The 20,000-nt window shown below is 34.3% G+C and overlaps 2 protein-coding genes across 5 annotated transcripts; both read right to left on the reverse strand.

Annotated features, from left to right (window-relative positions):
• Positions 1-130: 130 nt before the first annotated feature.
• LOC130713947 (amino acid permease 2-like) lies at positions 131-5,928 on the reverse strand. 3 transcript variants are annotated; one of them, XM_057563783.1, is made up of 7 exons: positions 5,759-5,928; positions 3,822-3,934; positions 3,386-3,619; positions 3,000-3,093; positions 1,492-1,706; positions 1,263-1,402; positions 131-966 (listed from the first exon to the last, which is right to left on the reverse strand). In XM_057563783.1, the coding sequence occupies exons 2-7, from the start codon at positions 3,901-3,903 to the stop codon at positions 319-321; spliced, it is 1,413 nt and encodes a 470-aa protein (XP_057419766.1). In that variant the 5' UTR covers positions 3,904-3,934; positions 5,759-5,928; the 3' UTR covers positions 131-318. The 3 variants fall into 3 exon arrangements, with proteins under 3 accessions (XP_057419766.1, XP_057419770.1, XP_057419760.1); XM_057563787.1 differs by lacking the exon at positions 5,759-5,928 and adding an exon at positions 4,798-5,043; XM_057563777.1 differs by lacking the exon at positions 5,759-5,928 and having other exon boundaries at positions 3,822-3,969.
• A 529-nt stretch (positions 5,929-6,457) lies between these two features.
• On the reverse strand, positions 6,458-13,757 carry LOC130713970 (amino acid permease 3-like). 2 transcript variants are annotated; one of them, XM_057563797.1, is made up of 9 exons: positions 13,621-13,757; positions 11,159-11,325; positions 10,880-10,994; positions 9,658-9,808; positions 9,336-9,569; positions 8,979-9,072; positions 8,283-8,497; positions 7,827-7,966; positions 6,458-7,441 (listed from the first exon to the last, which is right to left on the reverse strand). In XM_057563797.1, the coding sequence occupies exons 4-9, from the start codon at positions 9,788-9,790 to the stop codon at positions 6,797-6,799; spliced, it is 1,461 nt and encodes a 486-aa protein (XP_057419780.1). In that variant the 5' UTR covers positions 9,791-9,808; positions 10,880-10,994; positions 11,159-11,325; positions 13,621-13,757; the 3' UTR covers positions 6,458-6,796. The 2 variants fall into 2 exon arrangements, with proteins under 2 accessions (XP_057419780.1, XP_057419787.1); XM_057563804.1 differs by having other exon boundaries at positions 10,880-11,034.
• Between the last annotated feature and the right edge of the window lie 6,243 nt (positions 13,758-20,000).

Consider the following 20,000-nt stretch of genomic DNA (forward strand, 5'->3'; position numbering starts at 1 on the left):
ACATATACAAGTGACTTCAAATTCAACGTATGTGTTTAGAAACTCTCTAAAGTCAATTTTAGAGAAGCTTCTTTAAATATAATTTAGGAAATATAATTGATAAGTACTCCAATTTGTACAAAAAAAAACATACTGCAATTAAAACAAAATTAGGGAAATGGTAGGAAGAAAGATTTGAAATGGCATGCAAGTCCCAAAATTTGTTCCTACCGGATAGGAGAACATGTATTTTTGAGAATTGTCTTAAGGGTAACATTATAACAACGTTGTTCAATGGATAGTACCACAAACATCACTGCCCAGTTGTATGTATGGGGCTTAAAAGTTTGTGACAAAAGGTTTGTATTTTTTTAGGTCAACCACTATACTAGCCACTGAGCCAACGACAGAAACAGCTGATACTACAAGACAGACAACACTTATAATTTGCAGACCAATCCATCTCCTACTCCATTTTGGGATCTTCTTTTGTGTGATATACATCTCCACTGGGAAATAAACTGTTAAAGGCCAAAATCCCAATGCTCCAAGCAACCCCAAAACGTCATTGAAGAATGGAATCAACATTGCTATAAAAGTGGTTGAGATAACAAATAAGGTTCTCCAAATCAATCTAAATAAATTCAGATTGTAGGGAGCAAAACCACCAGGTAATGGAATTTTGTATTGCTTGTTAACTTTGGGAAACCTTTTCACTGTCCCTTTCTCAACAAATGCAAAGAGGGGTTGGGCATACACTTGGTATGCTCCCACAAGGTGAATTGCAATGGCTGCATTAGCAATGTCTATAAGCCAATATGCTTTAGAGTAGCCAAATCCAGTGAGCAGATTCCCAGGTGCTGCGTCTCCAAAACCAGCATAGCCAGAGCACCCACAAAGCATGTAAAATGTTGTGATAACTCCAATACTTATCTTTGTAGCCTTCTTCATTGTTTTAGCTTCACATGGTGGGTTTTTAATGGTGTCCTGTAGTCAGAATTTATTGTTTGTTAATTCGTTTCTATGATAAAACTCTCTTTTCATTTGTTTCAAAAGTGAATGCTCAATTTTGTCATTAAAAGTGTAAGCATAGAACAAATTAGTCTCTAAAAGAAGGAAATACTCTTGTGATCCTCAATTGTATTAAATGTCGATCAAATTATTTATTGTTGACCAACATTTGACACAATCCCGCAAGAATATTTATTTCTTCTAGAGATTAACTTCTCATACATTTACACATTTTTCTCAATTTTTACAAAAGAATTAAAGGAGCCAATTACCTGAATTTCAATGAGAATTTGAGAGAATGAATAGGCGAAGGCTATGTCACCAAGAGCTTGGAAAGTTCCCCATACTTTTTCAGCTTTTGTCACCGTACCAATACTAACTCCCGTGAGACTACCCTTGATGGTACCATTCTCTGTTTTCAAGATTAAGACAAGAATATCAGCAATGAAAAATAATGAAGAAGTTTTTATTATCATACACAAATTAAAGTAGGCATGTCACCTGCAATTTTAGTAATTCCCAGATAGAGACTAATTAAGGAATAAGTGAAAGACATGATTGCTGCAAGTATTGAGAGCCACCATGTTTGATGAAAATCTGGAATTTGAGAAAAGAAAATTTGGATTACTCCAAAACTGATCATATATGGGTTGCTTGAAATGGGACATGGGTCTTTTCCGCCTGAGGAATGTTGACAGTCAGTCCTTTTTATCGTCCTGTCATCGAAAACTGGTTAGATTAAAACAGACCCATCAACTTTACTCAAACTAAATTAGATAATCTTATTATTAGACCTGTGGAAAATGCTGAAAATTTCGTAATTTCAAAATAAAATTATTCAATTAAAACTGTAAATCTTTTTAAAAATATATTATTTTTTGGTAGAAAATGCTAAAAGGAAAACAAAAAGAAAACACCACAGCAGACCATGTGAAGAATGTCGGTTAGAGTGAATCACCACATGTAGAAGAACTCTGAAGCGAAGAGAGCACTAACGTCAAATTAGAGTGAACCACCACATCACATAAACCAACCTCCCAGCAAAGACGCAACTCATGATACATGCACTTAAAAATATATTATAATAATATTATATTTTTATCAAATAATTTTTTAATTTTTTTTTAGTGAATGTCCGCATAATGCAAGCGCCAAGAAAGAAATTTTGTGACGTGACATAGAATGGGGAACATTTTAATAAATACAGAAATCTATATCTAGATTCTATATGTTTTATGAAATAAACTAGATATAAAGTGTTTGTGTTGCATAGATTATTTATAATATTTTATAAAAATAATTACATATTTTCATTTTTTTTTTACATTTATAAAGAAATTTTAACCATTAAAATTATGATATTTATATCTGTAATAATATAAACATCATTAGGTAAATTAAATATTTTTACTATGATAAGTAATTTATTTATGTTTTTAATTCAATTTTTACTAATATATACGTAGTTCATTACTTATATTTAAAGTAACTTGTTTTAAAATAATACACATATATATCAGATTAATAGTAGATAACATGATAAATTCTATTTTAGTTTCATTTTATTATTTTAAAATTTTTCATTTGATAATTAATATTTAAAATAATTTTAATGTTAATATTTTAATCATACGTATGAAGAGTTTTTTATTAATTGTTTGACACAACAAATCATATAAATGGAATTATTAAATATTTAATATCATTATTGATGAATAGGTCAGTTTTAGTTTTTGCCTTAAAATGCAATTAATATTACTATTGACTATTGAGTGCAATATATATAATTTGAGAAGCAATAATTACATAATTAAAGAAATGTTATTATAATTATTTAACATTTTTCTCAATAATATTTTTTATGATTAAAAAAATTGGGGAAAAACCAAAAGCAGACTAAGGGCACCCGAAAAGTCACATAATAAAGCTCAGATAACATATCAATTTTTTTGTGTTGTGCTTGAAAAAAAAAAAAATCAATCAAAAGCAGTAAGGAAGCATTAACTCACATCATGCTAAGGGCACCCGCAATTGTGTATCCTATTGCAGTGCCGTAAAGATTCGAGTACTGGACTATCCCACAAATCTTAGCATTGGTAGTACCTGCAAAATACATTAACATTATGATCAATATAATGTTTTTTTTTTGTGAACTCATGATCAATATAATGTTATATCATTCTAATTCATCTTTTTAGTTAATGTGAGACCTTAACACACATATTTCAAGCCCAAATTGAATATTACATGTGTGACTTTCCAGCACAAAACATTTGTGGGTGACCAATATACGGTTGAACTCCAATAAACAGATCTAATCATCTAATAGACTCGGATACATAATTAGAATTCAGATTATGTCTAACTCATATACTAATGTGTTATGTATAGTTACCAAGAATATTCTGAACTGCTTCCATGAAAGAATAGCTTCTCTTTCTCATATTTTGGTCTCCATAACGATAACAATCAGCTAGAAGTGCTGAAGTATACCAAGTGATGACACTGAAGAAGAGCATTGCAACAGTACCAGCAACCCAACCCATCTGAGCTATGGCCCATGCTAAGGACAGAACCCCAGATCCTACAACCGCGGTTACAATGTGCGAGCTTGTAGTCCAAACGGTTCCTACCACAAATAAATTACACATCAACTATGAAAATCTCCATGGAAATTGGTATACAATTTTCTATGTGACAGAACATAATCATCTGTGGAATTAAGAATTGGGACAAATTTCTTATGTGACAGAACAGAATCATGGGGGGTTTTAATATGATAAAGATCTATAGTGCTAAGAAACAAAAATTAAATTGAATTGGATTTGTACCTGTTCGCTTAATACGGCCATCATCATCATAAAATTTGGATTCGGGCTGTGAAGTGCCACCATCTATGGAGTGCTCCACCATGTCTAAATTTCGAGGATGGCTCAGGTTTGTTCTGGATAAGTTTCCAACCATCAATTGGGGAAATGAGTCAGAAAATGAAATATAATCGAGAGAATATTGATTATTTTCTTGAGTTTTGTTCGTCCCTAAATTGAGTTGCATTCCCCGATCAAAGAACAATTTATTTATATATCAAAAGCTTTTTGAAAAATAGAAGTAACATTATTTATTATAATTATTACTATTATTTTATTTCCTAATAGAATTTCATATCAATTTTGATAATATTATTATTTAACGTTTAAAAATATTAAAATTTAATGGTGCAATTATTTGGAAGCTGGTCATATTCTTATCCAAAAAATAAGCTTTGTCATACTCTTAAGACCCTTAAGAAAATGATGCTTATTAAGAAAATATATAATAAGATCAATAAATGTATTAATTATTTAAAAAAATTATTCAATCTTCCATGTTTATCCTTAATGAATGTATTGAATAGTGTGGAAGAGAATTAATCATAAGTGTTAGTCAAACTTTAGAATTAGAAAAACTAAATAAATACAAGGAGTATATAAAGAAGAAGATAATAAATATTCATAAAATATTGTGGGTCTTATATTAAGGAACACTAAAATGTCTTTAGGAGGTCATATAAAAAGGAACGAATGAAATATAATTAATGTTTTAACATAGAGTTTTAATCCTAAAATTAATTATTATTTATCTTTCTTCTGTCAATTATATTAGCTCACTTCTTTGCTAAGTTTTCTACATCCAAAAAAAAAACTGATAAATATGAATAAAAAATCCCTTAAAATTGTACTATAAAAAGGGCAAAGAGGTATTTTAATGGTCTTAGTCCCATTAGCTTGGTAATATTAATGAGCTGATGAATTTTATATTTTTTAAAACCTTCTATAATCGGGTTTTGGAATTCAAATGACTATCAATATTGGGTTCCTTGGCTTTGGTGGAGTGGCTTCTATCCTCAATACGGAGCTTGTGGCTATTTGGCGTGGTCTACAAGTAGCTTGGGACCAAAGCTATTCGAAGATTATCTAGGACGCTACTAATTTCTTGAGAACCCCTCCCTCCTATACGTTTGCGCCTCTGATTTAGCATATCACAGTCCGCCTTAGTAGGCAATGGGTGGTGTAGCCACTAGCTAATTCATACTCTTAGAGAAGCGAATGCATATGTGCATTTCTTGGCTAAAGTGTGAGCGCGCCAATTGTTAGATTTGATTGTCCACCTCCCCAACTTGAGTCTCTCCTATGAGCGGATGATGGGCCTAGTTGGCCTATCTTTTTGTTTCTTTTTTTTTGTTTTTCTCTTCCTTTTTTGTCTTCTAGCACAAAAAAAAAAGACTATCACTAACAAACTGTCAAAAAGATGTAAAATTAACAAATTGCCATGTTTTTAGATATTTCCATATAAACATGAAATTATTTTTAGGTAAATTGTATGTAGCCAAAGGAATCATTAAAAAAAAAACCCTAAAAGCAAGTTGGCATTGAGCCCCAAACTCAATGACAAGTGGAGAATCATTGTATTCCTGAAAGCTGTAATCCAAATTGAGAGTGATTTTATGTATTCCCTTCAATCCCACAACAATGGACCCAAAACTGAGTTACAGCAACTTGTTCCCATAATTCAACTTTTTTTCATCTTTTCTTTTACAAATTTGTGCATATATTATGTAAAAATCCAAAATCAGCTTAATCAGAGAATAAATCTGATACTAATTAACACCACACACTCACACATACTAGAAATCAATGGTTCAGAAAAAAAAAAAACTGAATGATTGAATCCATGAATTTGACAAAGAGATCAAAATAGAAGAGAATTAGTAGCAAGAAACGGTCGGTACCTGTGTGTGTGAAATCCAAAACAACGTTGTGAGAGAGAGTTCAATCCAGCGAGTTCACAACCGAATGAATGCAGTTTAGTCCTTCTTATACGAGTGTTCGGTCTAATTCGGCGTGCGAAAGCGAAAGAGCTAGTATCTATTTATCATTTGGATGGACGGTGTAGAATGAAGCAGCTCTGACTTATAAGTCTAAATGTTCGTGTTCTCATTTTCCACAATCTCTGGCCCCTACCACTGCCAATGCGGTTAAGCGTTGACAATCAATCACTCTCATCAAATGAAATTAAGGTTTTCATTTACATTTTCAATAAATATTCATTATTATTAATAGCCTCACATTAATATATATAAAACAAGAAAGGGTGGTATTCTAGTATATCATTAATTAGTAGCGCGTATGAAAAAGAATTTGTTGAAAGATGCCTACTTATTTAGTGCATTCTTTGGTTTAAAGCCATGAGACTAATTCTTTGAGGCTCTGAGATTATTTTCAGCTATTGTTGTTTGTTGCTACTTGCTACGACGAAGTCTGAGTTCTATGACTATGACTCCAATAACTTCCGGAAATTAGTTCATTTTTTAGTCCACAGGGAAATTAGTTTCTAAGGATAGAAATAAAAGCAATGGGAGAATCAAGAATGGCTTATCCTATTCAAGTTGCAACATCAGAATCAGTGAAGTAGACATGGGACAAAAGTATAACATGGAACTTCAATAATTATATAGAAGCAGAAATCTTAAGATATGCCTTTACTTTTTTCAAGATATGATGGTAGTACTATATACAATTTGGTACCGAATAATCCAAATTAAATAAAAAACGTAGATTGAAAATAACACGATATTCAACAGCAATTATTCTGAAGTGCCATTTCTTAAATGTAAGCAAGCTAAAAGATAACATTACAATTAGGCCACAGCCATAACCTTTCTTGCTACCTGCCAGTTTGGTTTCCTCGCAAATGGAGAAGACACATCTCAAAGACTTTGGCCACGTTGACTCAAACGTAGCATTGAGCTCAACGGAAATTCAAACATTTAAAAGTCTGAGCTGAATGCTTTGTATTTCTGGAGGTCGAGCAGAACACCGACCACTGAGCCGAGACCAGCCACGACTGATACTAAGAGGCAGAACACGCTCATCAATTCCATAAGAATCCATTTCGTGCTCCATCTTGGGATCTTCTTTTGTATGATGTACATCTCCAATGGAAAGTAAACAGTTAAAGGCCAAAACCCGAGTGCTCCAATCACTCCCAGAACGTCATTGAAGAATGGAATCAGCATTGCTATGAGAGTGGTGATGATAACAAACACTGACCTCGAAACTAACATAAATATGTTCTGGTTGTAGGATGGAAGACCAGGTATTTTAACTTTGAATCCCTTGTCAATTTTGGGCCATTTTTTTGCTGCCTCTTTCTCAATGAAGGCGAAGAGGGGTTGGGCATACACTTGGTATGCTCCCACAAGGTGAATTACGATAGCAGCGTTAGCAATGTCAATAATCCAATAAGCTTTGGTGACGCCAAATCCAGTGAGTAAGTTCCCAGGTGCTGAGTCTCCAAAAGCAGCATAGCCCATGCAGCCACAAAGCATATAAAACGTTGTAGTCACTGCAATACTTAACTTTGTAGCCTTCTTCATTGTATTTACTTCAGATGGTGGAGATTTGATGGTGTCCTGTGTAATTACATTATAAATTGATGAGTTCGGATAAAGCTTGTTACACGTCATGCAAACTCACATCTCTTCACATGCAGAAAACGAGATTTGTTAGGATCCAATAGCAAAGTATGGGACTTGAGTCCTCTACATTGAAAGTATGAAACTCTAACGTCAGGCAAACACTGCAAGGCTCTGATACCGATTGATAAAAACCTTCAGAGAACTATACCAGAAAAGGTATGAACCTTGCAATTGGATACTAACAGGTTCAGTTATAAGTAGATAGTAAAAAATGTATAAATGCAAGGTGATGTGTGGGTATAATGTAGGCATTAGTCAATTATTTTATAGGATAACATTCTACTTATTCCTTACTTTTTTAAGCAGGAAAAAGGGTTACCTGAATTTCAAGGAGAACGAAAGAATATGAATAGGCGAAGGCTATGTTACCAAGAGCTTGGAAAACCGCCCATACTTTTTGAACCGGTGTCACAGTTCCAATGCTTATTCCTGTGAGGCTACCCATGAAACTGCCCGTTTCTATTCCAGAACCAATTAAACAAAATAAGTTAAAATGTCTGAACCAATTTTAATTATAGATTAATCACAAAAATATATCATGGATTCAAAATTCAGAAACTACACTCCTTGAACTTAAAAACTTCATTGGCTGCCTACCTACATAAGCTTTTTGAATATCTATCTATAAGAGCATAAATTTACACTGCTCTACATGATGATCTGATAATAAAAGTAATGTTACGAAATTTTAAATTTAAGAGGTTTTCTGCAATAAACCTATAATTGGAGGACTTATATGCCGATAAATCAAACAAATTGAAGCAGGAATAAAAACCTGTAATTTTGTAAACTGCAAGACAGAGACCAATTGTGGAATAGCCAAAAGACATGATTGCAGCAACTATTGAGAGCCACCACATGTTATGAAAATCTGGAATTTGAGAAAAGAAAAGCTGTATTGCTCCAAAAGCCATCATGTATGGGTAGCCGGACACATGACATGAGTCTTCTCCACCAGAGGAATGCAAACAGAAAGACTTTCTGATTTCTCTGTCAACCAAAACCAGCTAAATTAAAACAACATATCCATTCAATCATTACCAAATATAAACTTATCAGTACAAAGAAATATTACCAAGTGACAATGAACTATCATGCTACATGTTTCGGTTTTATTGAATGTAACTTTGCCAATTGCAATCAATAGAATAAATTTAATTCAGAAGTACTATTTAAATTGATTGTAAATGGATGTCCGTATTTGGAATACATTTTTTTTTGTTTTTAATAACTTTATTTTGGTATCTTCACTTAATGTTGTTGAAATGGTTAAACCAATGTGAACAAAATTAAAATCCATTAAAAAGTTATATACACAGACACACAAACAAAATAGAGATGATTTTAAAATTCTTTTTTAACACTAAGTAAATTCAGTTTAATTTGTTTGTATTCCCTTGTATATTATTTAAGATCAAATCAATTTCATAAATTGTATGATTTCAAAGATATATAGAATGTCTTAACTCACATGAGGCTCATGGAAGCCGCAATTGTATATCCTATTGCACTTCCAAAAAGATTCAAGTACTGAACTATCCCACATATTGTAACACTGAACCCACCTACAAAACACACATTACAAATGCATGTTATTAAACATCAATTTTGCATTCCATTTTAAAAAGAGTATGATTGTCGATATATATACAGAAACGTTAACTCAGATGACAGTTCTCTAATAAATTAAACCACAAACTAGAAAATTGGGCTAGTAATTTATTCTTTTGTCAGTAAAGTAGAAAATCACATCATCCGTACCCGAGTACCAAAACAATTTTCATGTTATATAATGCTACCCCTGTATAAATGTGTATAGTTAAGTTACCAAGAATGTTCTGAACTGCGTCCATGAAAGTGTAGTTTCTCTTCCCAAAATGGGAATCGCCACAACGATAGCATTCAGCTAGAATTGATGAAGTGTACAAAGCGACGACACTGAAGAAGATCATCACTCCAGGACCAGCGATCCAACCCATCTGAGCTATGGACCAGGCTAAGGAGAGCACCCCAGAACCTACCACAGCTGTTATTATGTGGGAACTTGTAGTCCAAACGTTTCCTGCCTCACATATAAAGATCTCAAATACCATTTCATCCAATCAAGAAACTGAAGTAATAGAAAAGTATATAACTAAATTAATCTGTACCTGTTCTCTTAAGACGGCCATCGTCATCGTAGAATTTGGAGTCAGTTTGTATAGGCACACCATCTATGGCCTCCTCAATGCCGGAATCTCGACGGTGGCTAAGGCTGGCTAAGGAAGCGTTTTCGACCACCATCTTTTATGGATAAGGGATCTAAAGCAAAGCAAAAAAATTGAGATGCCATAGTAAAATATCTTTTTTTGTTCATCCAACTACTGAGTTTCATTCACAAATCACTAACAACATATGAAGCTTGCACGAATAGAAGAGGCTGGTACATGCATCAGGTGGCATAGAGTAGTTATGGGCGGGTATTTGAAAAGTTTAAATTTTAAGAGATGAAATCATTATGGAAAATTTGAAAGGAAAACACTAGGTAGCTGAATTTTTTAGTCAAATTTTTGGCAATATTAGTTTATATGCCTACTTGCTTTTGAAATGGAATATAAGTTCCTAGTTCCTACTACTACTGCATACAAAAACCATCTAATCTAGGTGGTTAATTTTTTTTAAAATGGGATTAACTCAAAAGGAGTTGAGCAAAGTCGTAAGTGTCTTCACTCTCAAGAGAGAATAAAGTTTGACACCTTGACACACTATTTGTACAAAAAATCTACCGGTATCGTTCCATGTCTAAAGGATCTTACACCCAAAAAATTAAAGAATATGAGGAAAAAACCTTTACAAACCATCCGATACATCCAATGATCAAAGTTATATAAGGCCCATTTGGGTAGACTTATTGGAGCTTATCTACTAGAAAAAAAAACACTTGGGAGAGCTTATTTGAGCTTATCTGATAGCATAAGCGCTTGTGTAAGTGTTTGGGAGAGCTTATGCAAACAACTTATGGCCTACCATAAGTTATTTTGAGCTTATTTTCATAAGCTACTCAGGATAGCTTATGAAAAAGAGCTTATGCTTATATATAGGTTATTTTCAATAAATTTTTTAAAATAGCTTATGAATAAGCGCTTAATTAAGTTGTTTTCCCAAACGGGGCCTAGATAAGCATTACACAAGTGAGATTAAGGTTCTCATGAATGCAGTACCAAAAAACAGAATGTCATGAATGTGTTGAGGATTATTTCATGTTAAAATTTCACACAATCTTGATCATAAATATTAAATTGGTGAAGCCTATCAATAATTTTAAAATCTACTGAGAATGTTTTCGCAGCGGAATGAAAATAAAATTAAATTAGTCAGAGGAGGTGGTGGTACCTGGCGGTTCACGGCGAAGTGCGGCGGTTAGGGGTTCTGGTTCTCTGCTTTGAATTGGCTTGCTTGCTTAATTTCAAGTGAAGAGATTCCGATTCCGATTCTTTGTGGTGTGGTGCTGGTGCATGCAGTTAACCGGCCAATAGAAACAAAGAAAACTGAATCAATCAACCAATCAAACTTGACGCAGATGAGAGAGCATCTAATGAAAAGGGAATAATTCAATCGGAATTGGATAGAATAGAGAATAAAGAGAAGTAGTAGCAACTTGAGTTCACTTACTTGAGAGAGAGATTGAGAGAGAGAATCAGAATCGGTAACCGTCGCCTTCTTCCTGGACCCCACTCCGGCCGCCGAATAATTCGGTAACCGCCGCCTTCTTCTTCTTCTTCTTCTTCTTCTTCTTCTTCCTTTGTGGTGCTGGACTCAACTCGAGTCAGCCGCAACCCCTGCCATTCCGCTTCTCATTCTGATTACTTATTCAAATTTCATTTTTCTGCCACATGCTTTAAACAATCATTCATTATTATTATATTTTTATTTTTTTGCACTTGGAAAATTATTATTAATTTTATACTTTGTTTATTGAATGTATCTGTGAATTTTTTGTTACTATTCATCTGTGGAAGTAGCACTTTATATATTAATTATAAAGTGAAGAAAGCAGCATGCTGTCAGCATGCGACTCTTTAACTCAATAATTGATGAACTTTCTTCTAAGATTTGCTTGTTTAAAACATTGAGAATATATATTTTGTGATGAACAGTAAGGTAGTGTTTGGCCCAGCTTATTTCTGACTTAAAAGTCACTTTTAAGGTAAAGTTGGGCCAAGCAGATTTTAACATAAGCTCCTTAAAAAATAAGCTCCTTAAATTTTACAAAGAAAATGAAGAAAAGTAACTTATAAGCCAAGGCTATCAATAGGAGCTTTTTTGAAAAGGCTAAATTTTATTTCATGCATCTATTGTGTGGATCGCTAAGTCACTAATCATCAAACTTCGTTCTTCACCATTACATGCTATCAAAGGGCATCCGCTAACTGGTCGAATAGAAAGAAGGATGAAACTTGGAAGTGATGGTTTGAAAAGGAGGATGAACTCTGTCATGGTGGTCACAGGCCAAGACATGGTATTTAAAAAAAAATTGACAGGAACAAGACCCTTTCCTTCTTCACAAATTTTTGTTTCTATTTTGATTTTTACTGATATTGTTGACGAAATCAATTTCAAAGTGTTATGGAAGGGTTAATTTTGGTGTTTTTAACAGGGAAATGACCATGTCTGGAAAGATGGGTTGAGTCACTTGAGTGGATGAAAACTTTTTTAAATTGCAAAATTGCTTCCTTTAGATTTGCTTTGACCATTGTGTTTGATCTGTATAATACTTGTGGGCAAAAGTGTCGTGAAGCTTTGTGAAGGTTTGATCATGTATATAAAAGCGCAAGTCAAGTGTTTGACAAAATGTTTAGATGAGTACGTGTGAATAGCACATGTTATTTAAGGTGGAAAAATATGAAAATTACCAAACAACTTTAACCTTATATTTAAAGCTCTTATTTTTATCTTTAGCTTTAAAGTAACTTTTAAGTTAAAAAAAAGTCGGGCCAAACTCTACCTAAGAATAAATATTATGTAGGAACTTCTATAAAAAAGAATTTATAGGGTAACTTAATTATAACACTCATAAAATTTGAGAGACTAAATTTCCTTATTATAAGTCAAATTTTGGAAAGGAGGGAATGATATGGGTGGGCATATGAAGAAGTCATCACCTCCCCTTATTTGAAAGATTTTAAAGAAAGGGAGGGAAGGGTTTGAGATATTTATAAAAGAGAGGAGACATGTTATTTAGAACGATATGATAGCACACTTGAATGTTCTAGCTTCTAAAAAAGTTATAATATAATTAAAATTTTAAGTTATACTAGGGTTTTTGACAATAGAAACTATTATTTTGAGTTTCGTGGCATGTAAATTTCCTACTATAAAGCATTTTCCTTTCTTAAATCCATTCAAGACCCCTCCAGCCTATAAAAAAAAAAAATTCAAGACCCCTCCACGCTATTTTTTTTAGTTATATTTTTTTAGCATCTTCAAATTGAGGGGTTAGGAAATTTATAACTCTTAAGAGATTACCCTTCTTTACGTATCATTTTCTCCCTTAAGTTGTTCTCTAATACATCATTTTGCTTTTAAAAAAACAATTTAAGTATCATAACAAATGTTAAATCAAGATGGAGACAGACATCAATCTAAGCGTTAAATATCAACATAAAAAAAATATTGCATTACCTTAAATTTACAAATTTCATTAGCAATAAATCGAATACAACCAAAATTTTGAAGTTTCTCAATCACAACCTCAGAATGATTAAAGGGCAGAGCTACTGCTACCATTCTTGTCGCATATTGTAGTTGTGTATATGCATGCCAACTTTCATCCAAAAATGATAAAAACATCTTTTAGAATATAAAAAAGCACAATATTCTGTACCTCAGAGTTTCATAAAAATATTGAAGATCGAATATAATAGAAGGAAAGGTAAGAACAGATAACCTTATTTATTGAGAAAAAAATGTGTTGTTAATTCAAAAATCTAAATAATATATATGCAATGAAACACTTCCTCATGCATGTAAAGAAAATGTCATAATTCATGAAGATTAAAGAGAGTAATTAAGATTTGAAGAACATGCATGTAGAAAACAGAAGCATTTTGTAAAAGAAAAAGGGAGAAAATTACCAGAAAGGAAGAATGGAAGAAAGAAAAGAAAAGTTGTTTGGCGTTTGTACGGAAATAGAACCTTGCGCATCCTCTCGATCGCTTTTAAGTTTAGTTTTCTTTTTTCTTGGTTACAGAGGAAAAAACGCTTTTAAGTTTAGTTTGGAAGAGAAAAGAACATGATGATACAGATAATAATAATTGAAAAGAAAGGTCAATTTGAGAATCCAAAAATAACAAAAAGAGAAGCGGGAAAGGGAATGCCACGTTTCCTATATTGAAAAGAACAATCTCTATTCTTTTTATTTATTTACTTACTTATGATTGGAAAAAATATCTATTCAAAATTCATGGTTTGATTATATTTCCAGCTAGCACATCTTGGAGGACAATATATGTTGCTGGGGTGAAAGACTAAGGACAATAGACGTTGCTTCGGATGCGAGCGGTGGTCATTATGCGTTGGTAGGTGTTATTGCCACAACAATGGTATACACATACTTCATTTTTAAAATACTTTATTTACATTCATTTTATTTTATGGGAATTGTTATTCAGACCCCCCAACAGATATTTAGACCCTGTTAAATTCGTAAAATTCGAAAAAACCTTTTATAAAAAAAAAGATTGCTCGCACTGTGAAAGTGCGACCAAAAGGCACTTGGAAAGTGCGTCCATCACACACTTTCAACGTGCGTTTAGGTCGCACTTTCACAATACGAGCGAAACGCACTGATTTCTTTTTTTTTCCTGTTTAATTTCTGTAAGAAATTTGGGACTGACACTTTTTAGATAAGGTAATAGAACCATTCTGAACTCAAAATATGCAGTTAGAATCTCCAAATTCCTACACCTTCTAGTAGTCGCTTTAGAATCAGGAGCAGTGCGGTTTGAAAAATTGGACAAATTCCTTCATCGAAAGTCCTAAGATTTGTGTAATTTAGCCAAATTCCTTCATCTGGTATTTTATTTTTAATTTCAAACATTTTTTATTCCACCATAAATCTCCAAATATTCTAACTTGATTTACTGTGGAGGCTTATAATTTTTAAAAATCATCTGACATTAGTTCTGTACAAATTTACAGCAATTCGCCATTTAAAAGTATGTTTACTTCGCACTTTGTACCTGCGTTAACGACGCACTTTTAAAGTGTGTGCGTAATGCACTTCTAAAGTGCATTTATCTGCTGAGAAAAAATTAAAAACGACAGTAACAACTCCCTACAGTTGGAAATTTTCAAAAACGACTAAAGATGAAGTTTGTGGTGGTGGTGGTGGTGGCGGCGGCGGTAGCCATATGGGTGGTGGTAGTTGTGGGTGGTGGTGTTGGTGTGTGGTGGTGGTGGGTGAGAGTAAGAGGAAAGAGGTAAGGAGAGAGGAGAGAGAATGTGAGGAGGGGTGGGGTTTTTTTATATTTTTTTTCATTAAGGGTATTTAAGTATTTTTTCACTTTTTCAGGGGTCTGAATAGCTGTTTGGGGGGAGGTCTAAATAACAATTCCCTTTATTTATATCTCTCTTTTTTCTTATCATCTATCACATCTCATATTTTTTCTCTCTTACTTTTCTTTTTCTTCCTATCTCTCTCTTCATTCCACCTCCAAGAGAGGTTTGAATGGAACATTATTCGCTTTAGTATGTTCGCTAGAATTGACAATTGTCTGGTCTTCACCGCAGCTTGATGAGTTTGTCCCGCATAGAGATATTTGGAGATCGTTTGGTGACCTCTATAACAATTCTAAACCTCGCCCAACATATTTGAGGTAGTTTCTTCCATAGGGCCTAGAATCTTAAGCTAGATTAATTTCAAGGTCATGCTAGTTATTTTACTCTCTTCATCCCTATTTATAAGTTACTTTAGAGATTGTTTCGCTAAAACACGTTGATTCTTGGTCTACTTTAAAAAATGTGATTTTGAAAGTACTTCATTGCTAGGTAGAAAGAGGTAGAGATGATGACACAAAATGAGTTCCAATGACCTTTCCTATCATTATGGGGTATGAAGAAGGTGCATTCCCCATGAGATACTTTATTGGCAATGTCCTTGCTGACTCTCATACTCCAAAGGTCATTTAAAGCTCGATGTAACTGTAAACCGTAGCCTCTTCTTCTGAGAAGCCAACCAATACTCCTTTGTAGGGTTGTAATCTTTCTTTGAGGAGACCTAGTTTTTGGAAGGCTCCCAAATACATTATATCCATAGAAATCCCCTGGTCAATGAGCACTCTTTTAAATTTGTAACTGTTTAAAATGACCACTATGTGGTCTCCCTTGTGGGGAGAAATTCCCTCAATTTTTTGTTAGGGTGAATGTGATTTGAGGATGTTCAAAACTGAATCCAACGATACTTATCAACATAATTGACTTAGCATACATCTTCCAACTAGAGATACTCTCGCCTTCCTATATGAATCCTCCTACAATTGTGGACATTACCTCGTTAGCTTTCGGGTCTATGTCACTCAAGTTTTCCTCCAACATCTTTCCCCTTGCTCAGATCTTGTTCCCTTACTTGAGTTTTCGTCCTTCCTTTTACCTATGCATTGCTTCATGTGCCCCTCATTGATGGTCCTCTATATCTCCTATTGGAGAGATATACAATCTTTTATATCATGCCCGGCTGTCTAATTAATACACAACACTTGTCCTTGTCAGGACCAATATTATTATTTTTTTCCAATGGGGGTTAGCACAAAAGTTGTGTTTGAAATGCTTCCTTGAATATTTTGTGACTTGTTTGTGTTCACAAGTGAAGAGTGATAGCAATTTCGCAAGTGTACGGATTGATCGAAGTAATACAAAAGATTGTCGAACCACAGGGATAGTTGTTCATCAATTGCTTCTAAGAGTTTTGTGTTCAGAATGTGAAAAAGAAAGCAATATAAGTTTGAGGGTTTGTTGTGTTTAACACACTTGTGATGAAGAGCAAGAATTATAATTCAGATAAAGAAGTACCCTGGACAAAGCTCCACTTAGTCCAATTATGGTTCTCAAATCAAATTCTTATATGAAGTTCAGAATCCTTATCCATGATGTTATAGCCTCTACCTCTACTTGTTAATTCCTTAATCAAGTAAATCATTCAATTTCATTTGTCAAACCTAATGCCTTAGTGCCTAGTCAATTCAATTGAAGAATGAAGTTTATAAGTTCAGGCCAACACAATAAGTCTCTACCCTTATTCCTAAGTGATAGCAAACAAATCAATCTAATCCCAAGTCCCTTAATCCTCACCAACTTCCGTTGTGCAAGAAGAAAGCAAAACACTTGTGTGCACTCAAGAGAATATTGATTCAGAGAAAAGATACATGGAAAAGAAACTTTATTCATATAAGAAAATAAGAAGTTTAAACCATAATCAGAACTAAGGTTCACTTCACCCAAAGTACAAAGAGAAACTAGCCAAGCATGGCTATGAAATTCATAATGCAAATTAAAAAAGCAAAAAACCTGAATCAAGAGTGCCAAGAAGCCTCCCACAAGCTCCAAGAAACTAGAACTTAAGTTTTGCTCAGAAATTACAAAGGTCCCTAAAAGAAATAACAAAATCCCTATTTATAGAGTTTCCAGCGGTAATCCACGCATGCGTGGGCAAAACGCTCAAAATCGCACAGTTCGCAGCATCAGATTTTGCCACCATGCATGTGCGTGGATCAGACGGGATCAGACGGCGCACATGCGTGGGCATCAGGTTTTTCTAACAGGAGCTCCACGCATGTGCGTGGGATACATGGCGCACATGCGTGGCTCATCTGATTTTTCTTCAATTTTGTAACTCCCACTTCTCCTATCATCATGGCTCTTAACTTAGCTTTCAACCATCATCATTAGCCATCAAAAACCTATCAAACCGGAAAAGAATCTCAAGAAACCATCAAAACAACATATAACTCATTGGAACATGTCATTAATCATGATAATTCACCATCCTTTCCTTCAATTCAGCAAATAAAACCCCCAATGTGCAATCAACACTCATGAACTCAAAGGACTTCAGCTCAAAACTGACCATAGGAATTACTCTCTAACAAAACTAATAAAAAGACTAAATAAATTGATTAAAAACACCTAAACTAATGCAGATGCAATTATGAAATAAAAAGGGACTCAACTTGACTTAAAACTCAATAAATGACTCAAAAAGGAAAAGATAGAAACAAGAAGGACTCGATAAACATAGAATAAACCTCGGGTCATCAAAGAGTTCTCTTCACTTAGGGAACCTTGGTCTTGATTGCCTTCCTTTAGTCTGTTTGGAAGGCTTGCGCTCCCAAGTCTTCCTTTGGTTCTATATTCTCTCTTCTTCCCTTCTTTCTCTAGTCATTGAGTTCCTATTTATCTTAGTCGTTTTTCTAGCTATCTTCTAGGCTTCACCATCTTCATTCTTAATGAACCATGTTGCTCTTTCACGACTTTCCTTCATCGAGCCTATTGGGGTCTTGTTGAAATCTCTTGACCTTAAGCCAGCTGTGAGTGCTAGCATCCTAACACGCACAAAAAATAGGTTTTCTTGCCAAGTGAATGGAGGAAATGTTGAATCGGCCAAGGAACCTCGGGAGCGACTCTTCAAGTTTCTACTTCGTATTGAAAAGGCCTCCTAGGGTCATCCTCTTTGCTTTGTTGCATGGAGAAGTGGTCTATGATTTTGCTGGAGAAATCTCCAAAACCAACTATGCAATGGGTTGGTAGATTAATGAACCATGTCAGAGATGACTTTGACAAAGTCCCTCAAAAGAGTTTTCACTTAGGAATTTGTTAGCTCCGTGAACCGACATTTTGGTTTTCAACAATGGAAAGTGTTGGTCACAGTTAGTGCTTCCATCATACATGTCGAATTGTACATTCATGTATTTGTCACGATTGGGTTCCTTCATAATGGTAGCGGAAAAAAGTTGGAAATCCTCTTCCAATAACTCTATAGAGGTTGCCTTAGCCTTACCCTTCTCAGCTGCAATCGTGTTCACTTGGGCTTGTGGTGTCATGTTGTGTTCCCTGACATGACTTTTACGCAGGCACAAGTTCTTGGTGAATGAAGGTGGGTAAGTTCTGCCTAACCACCATGCTGGGCGCCAAAATTCTCCCTAACCTCTGGGAGTCCCAGGCGGGTGGTTAAGTTACCAAGCACAAACCATAACTTAGGATTAGAGGTGAGACATCTTTCTCTTAATTCCTTTTGTCTTCTTATAGATCTTTTCGACGACCTCTTGGATTTCTTGTTGTTATGAAATTTTTACATGGTTTATTACATATTAAATGTGTTAATGATTATCTTAATTTCTTTTAGGCGTTCCGAGCAGCTATTCACTACTAATGGTCATGGTTTCCGAGCTCTTAGGATCCCATTTGGTTATCTAGTCGGTCATTTGTATGTCAATGTAGTTTGGGAAATGAGACAAATAGACATTTCCCTTCGACCAAGTTATCAATGGGAATAATAACTCAAGAGGTTCACGTTCAATCCACTACCATCCAACAAGAGACATCCGTCTTTACTTGCAATGAAGAGACATGACTCGCCTTAAATGAGGAGATTTCCATTGAACATTAGCATCCCATCAAGATGATCCCCAACTTGGTAAAATGTTGATTTTTTTGGATAACTTTTTATTATTTTTTGGTTAAGAAAAACACTCTTCAATGCACTTTTTGTGATTAGTTTAATCTTTTAAAAGTCCAAAGTCATTTTTCTCACTACTTAGAAAATTAAATCAACCGCATAAACGTGTTAAGAGTGTGTTTTGTAAGACCATCCACAATGGATGGTTGAATCCTTTGTTGAAGTGTGTTGAATTGTGTTGAATAGGTTTAATGGTTTGTTGAAATTGGTTGAAAGGGGAGAGAGAGGGTGAATTTGTTGAAGATTTTAAACATGTTGAAAGAGCCTGCGGTGTGCCACGTGGCGCGAGGCCAGTGGCCACCGCAGGCGCGTGTCCTGCACGCCCAGACAAGGCGCGTGCCACGTGGCTGCCTCTGGTTGGTCAATCCGGATTTCGTTTTTCCTTATCTTTTGAACTCAATTATTTCATCAAAAAAAATATTTTCTGAAAAAAAAATATACCAAAATTCATGATTTTTTTTTCTCTATAAATAGAGACTTGGTTCGTTTGATTTGGACACAGAAAAAAAAAACCAAGTTTTTTCACTCTCTTATTATCTCTCTCACCATCTTATTTATCTATCTATTAGCATTTGTATTGAAATGGATCCCAACAATCCCCATTTCAACACCCAGAATTCTTCAAACAACCCATTTTACAACCAAAACCACAACAACTATGAAGATCCAAATCAAATTTCTTACCAACGTCCTCAAAATCCCACCAATTATCAAGTCACACATCAATTGTTCAACCAACGTCCTCAAAATCCAAACTATTATCAAGTCCCACATCAAATCTCC

The sequence above is a fragment of the Lotus japonicus genome, chromosome 1 (assembly GCF_012489685.1).
Source record: "Lotus japonicus ecotype B-129 chromosome 1, LjGifu_v1.2".
Lineage (NCBI taxonomy): Eukaryota > Viridiplantae > Streptophyta > Magnoliopsida > Fabales > Fabaceae > Lotus > Lotus japonicus.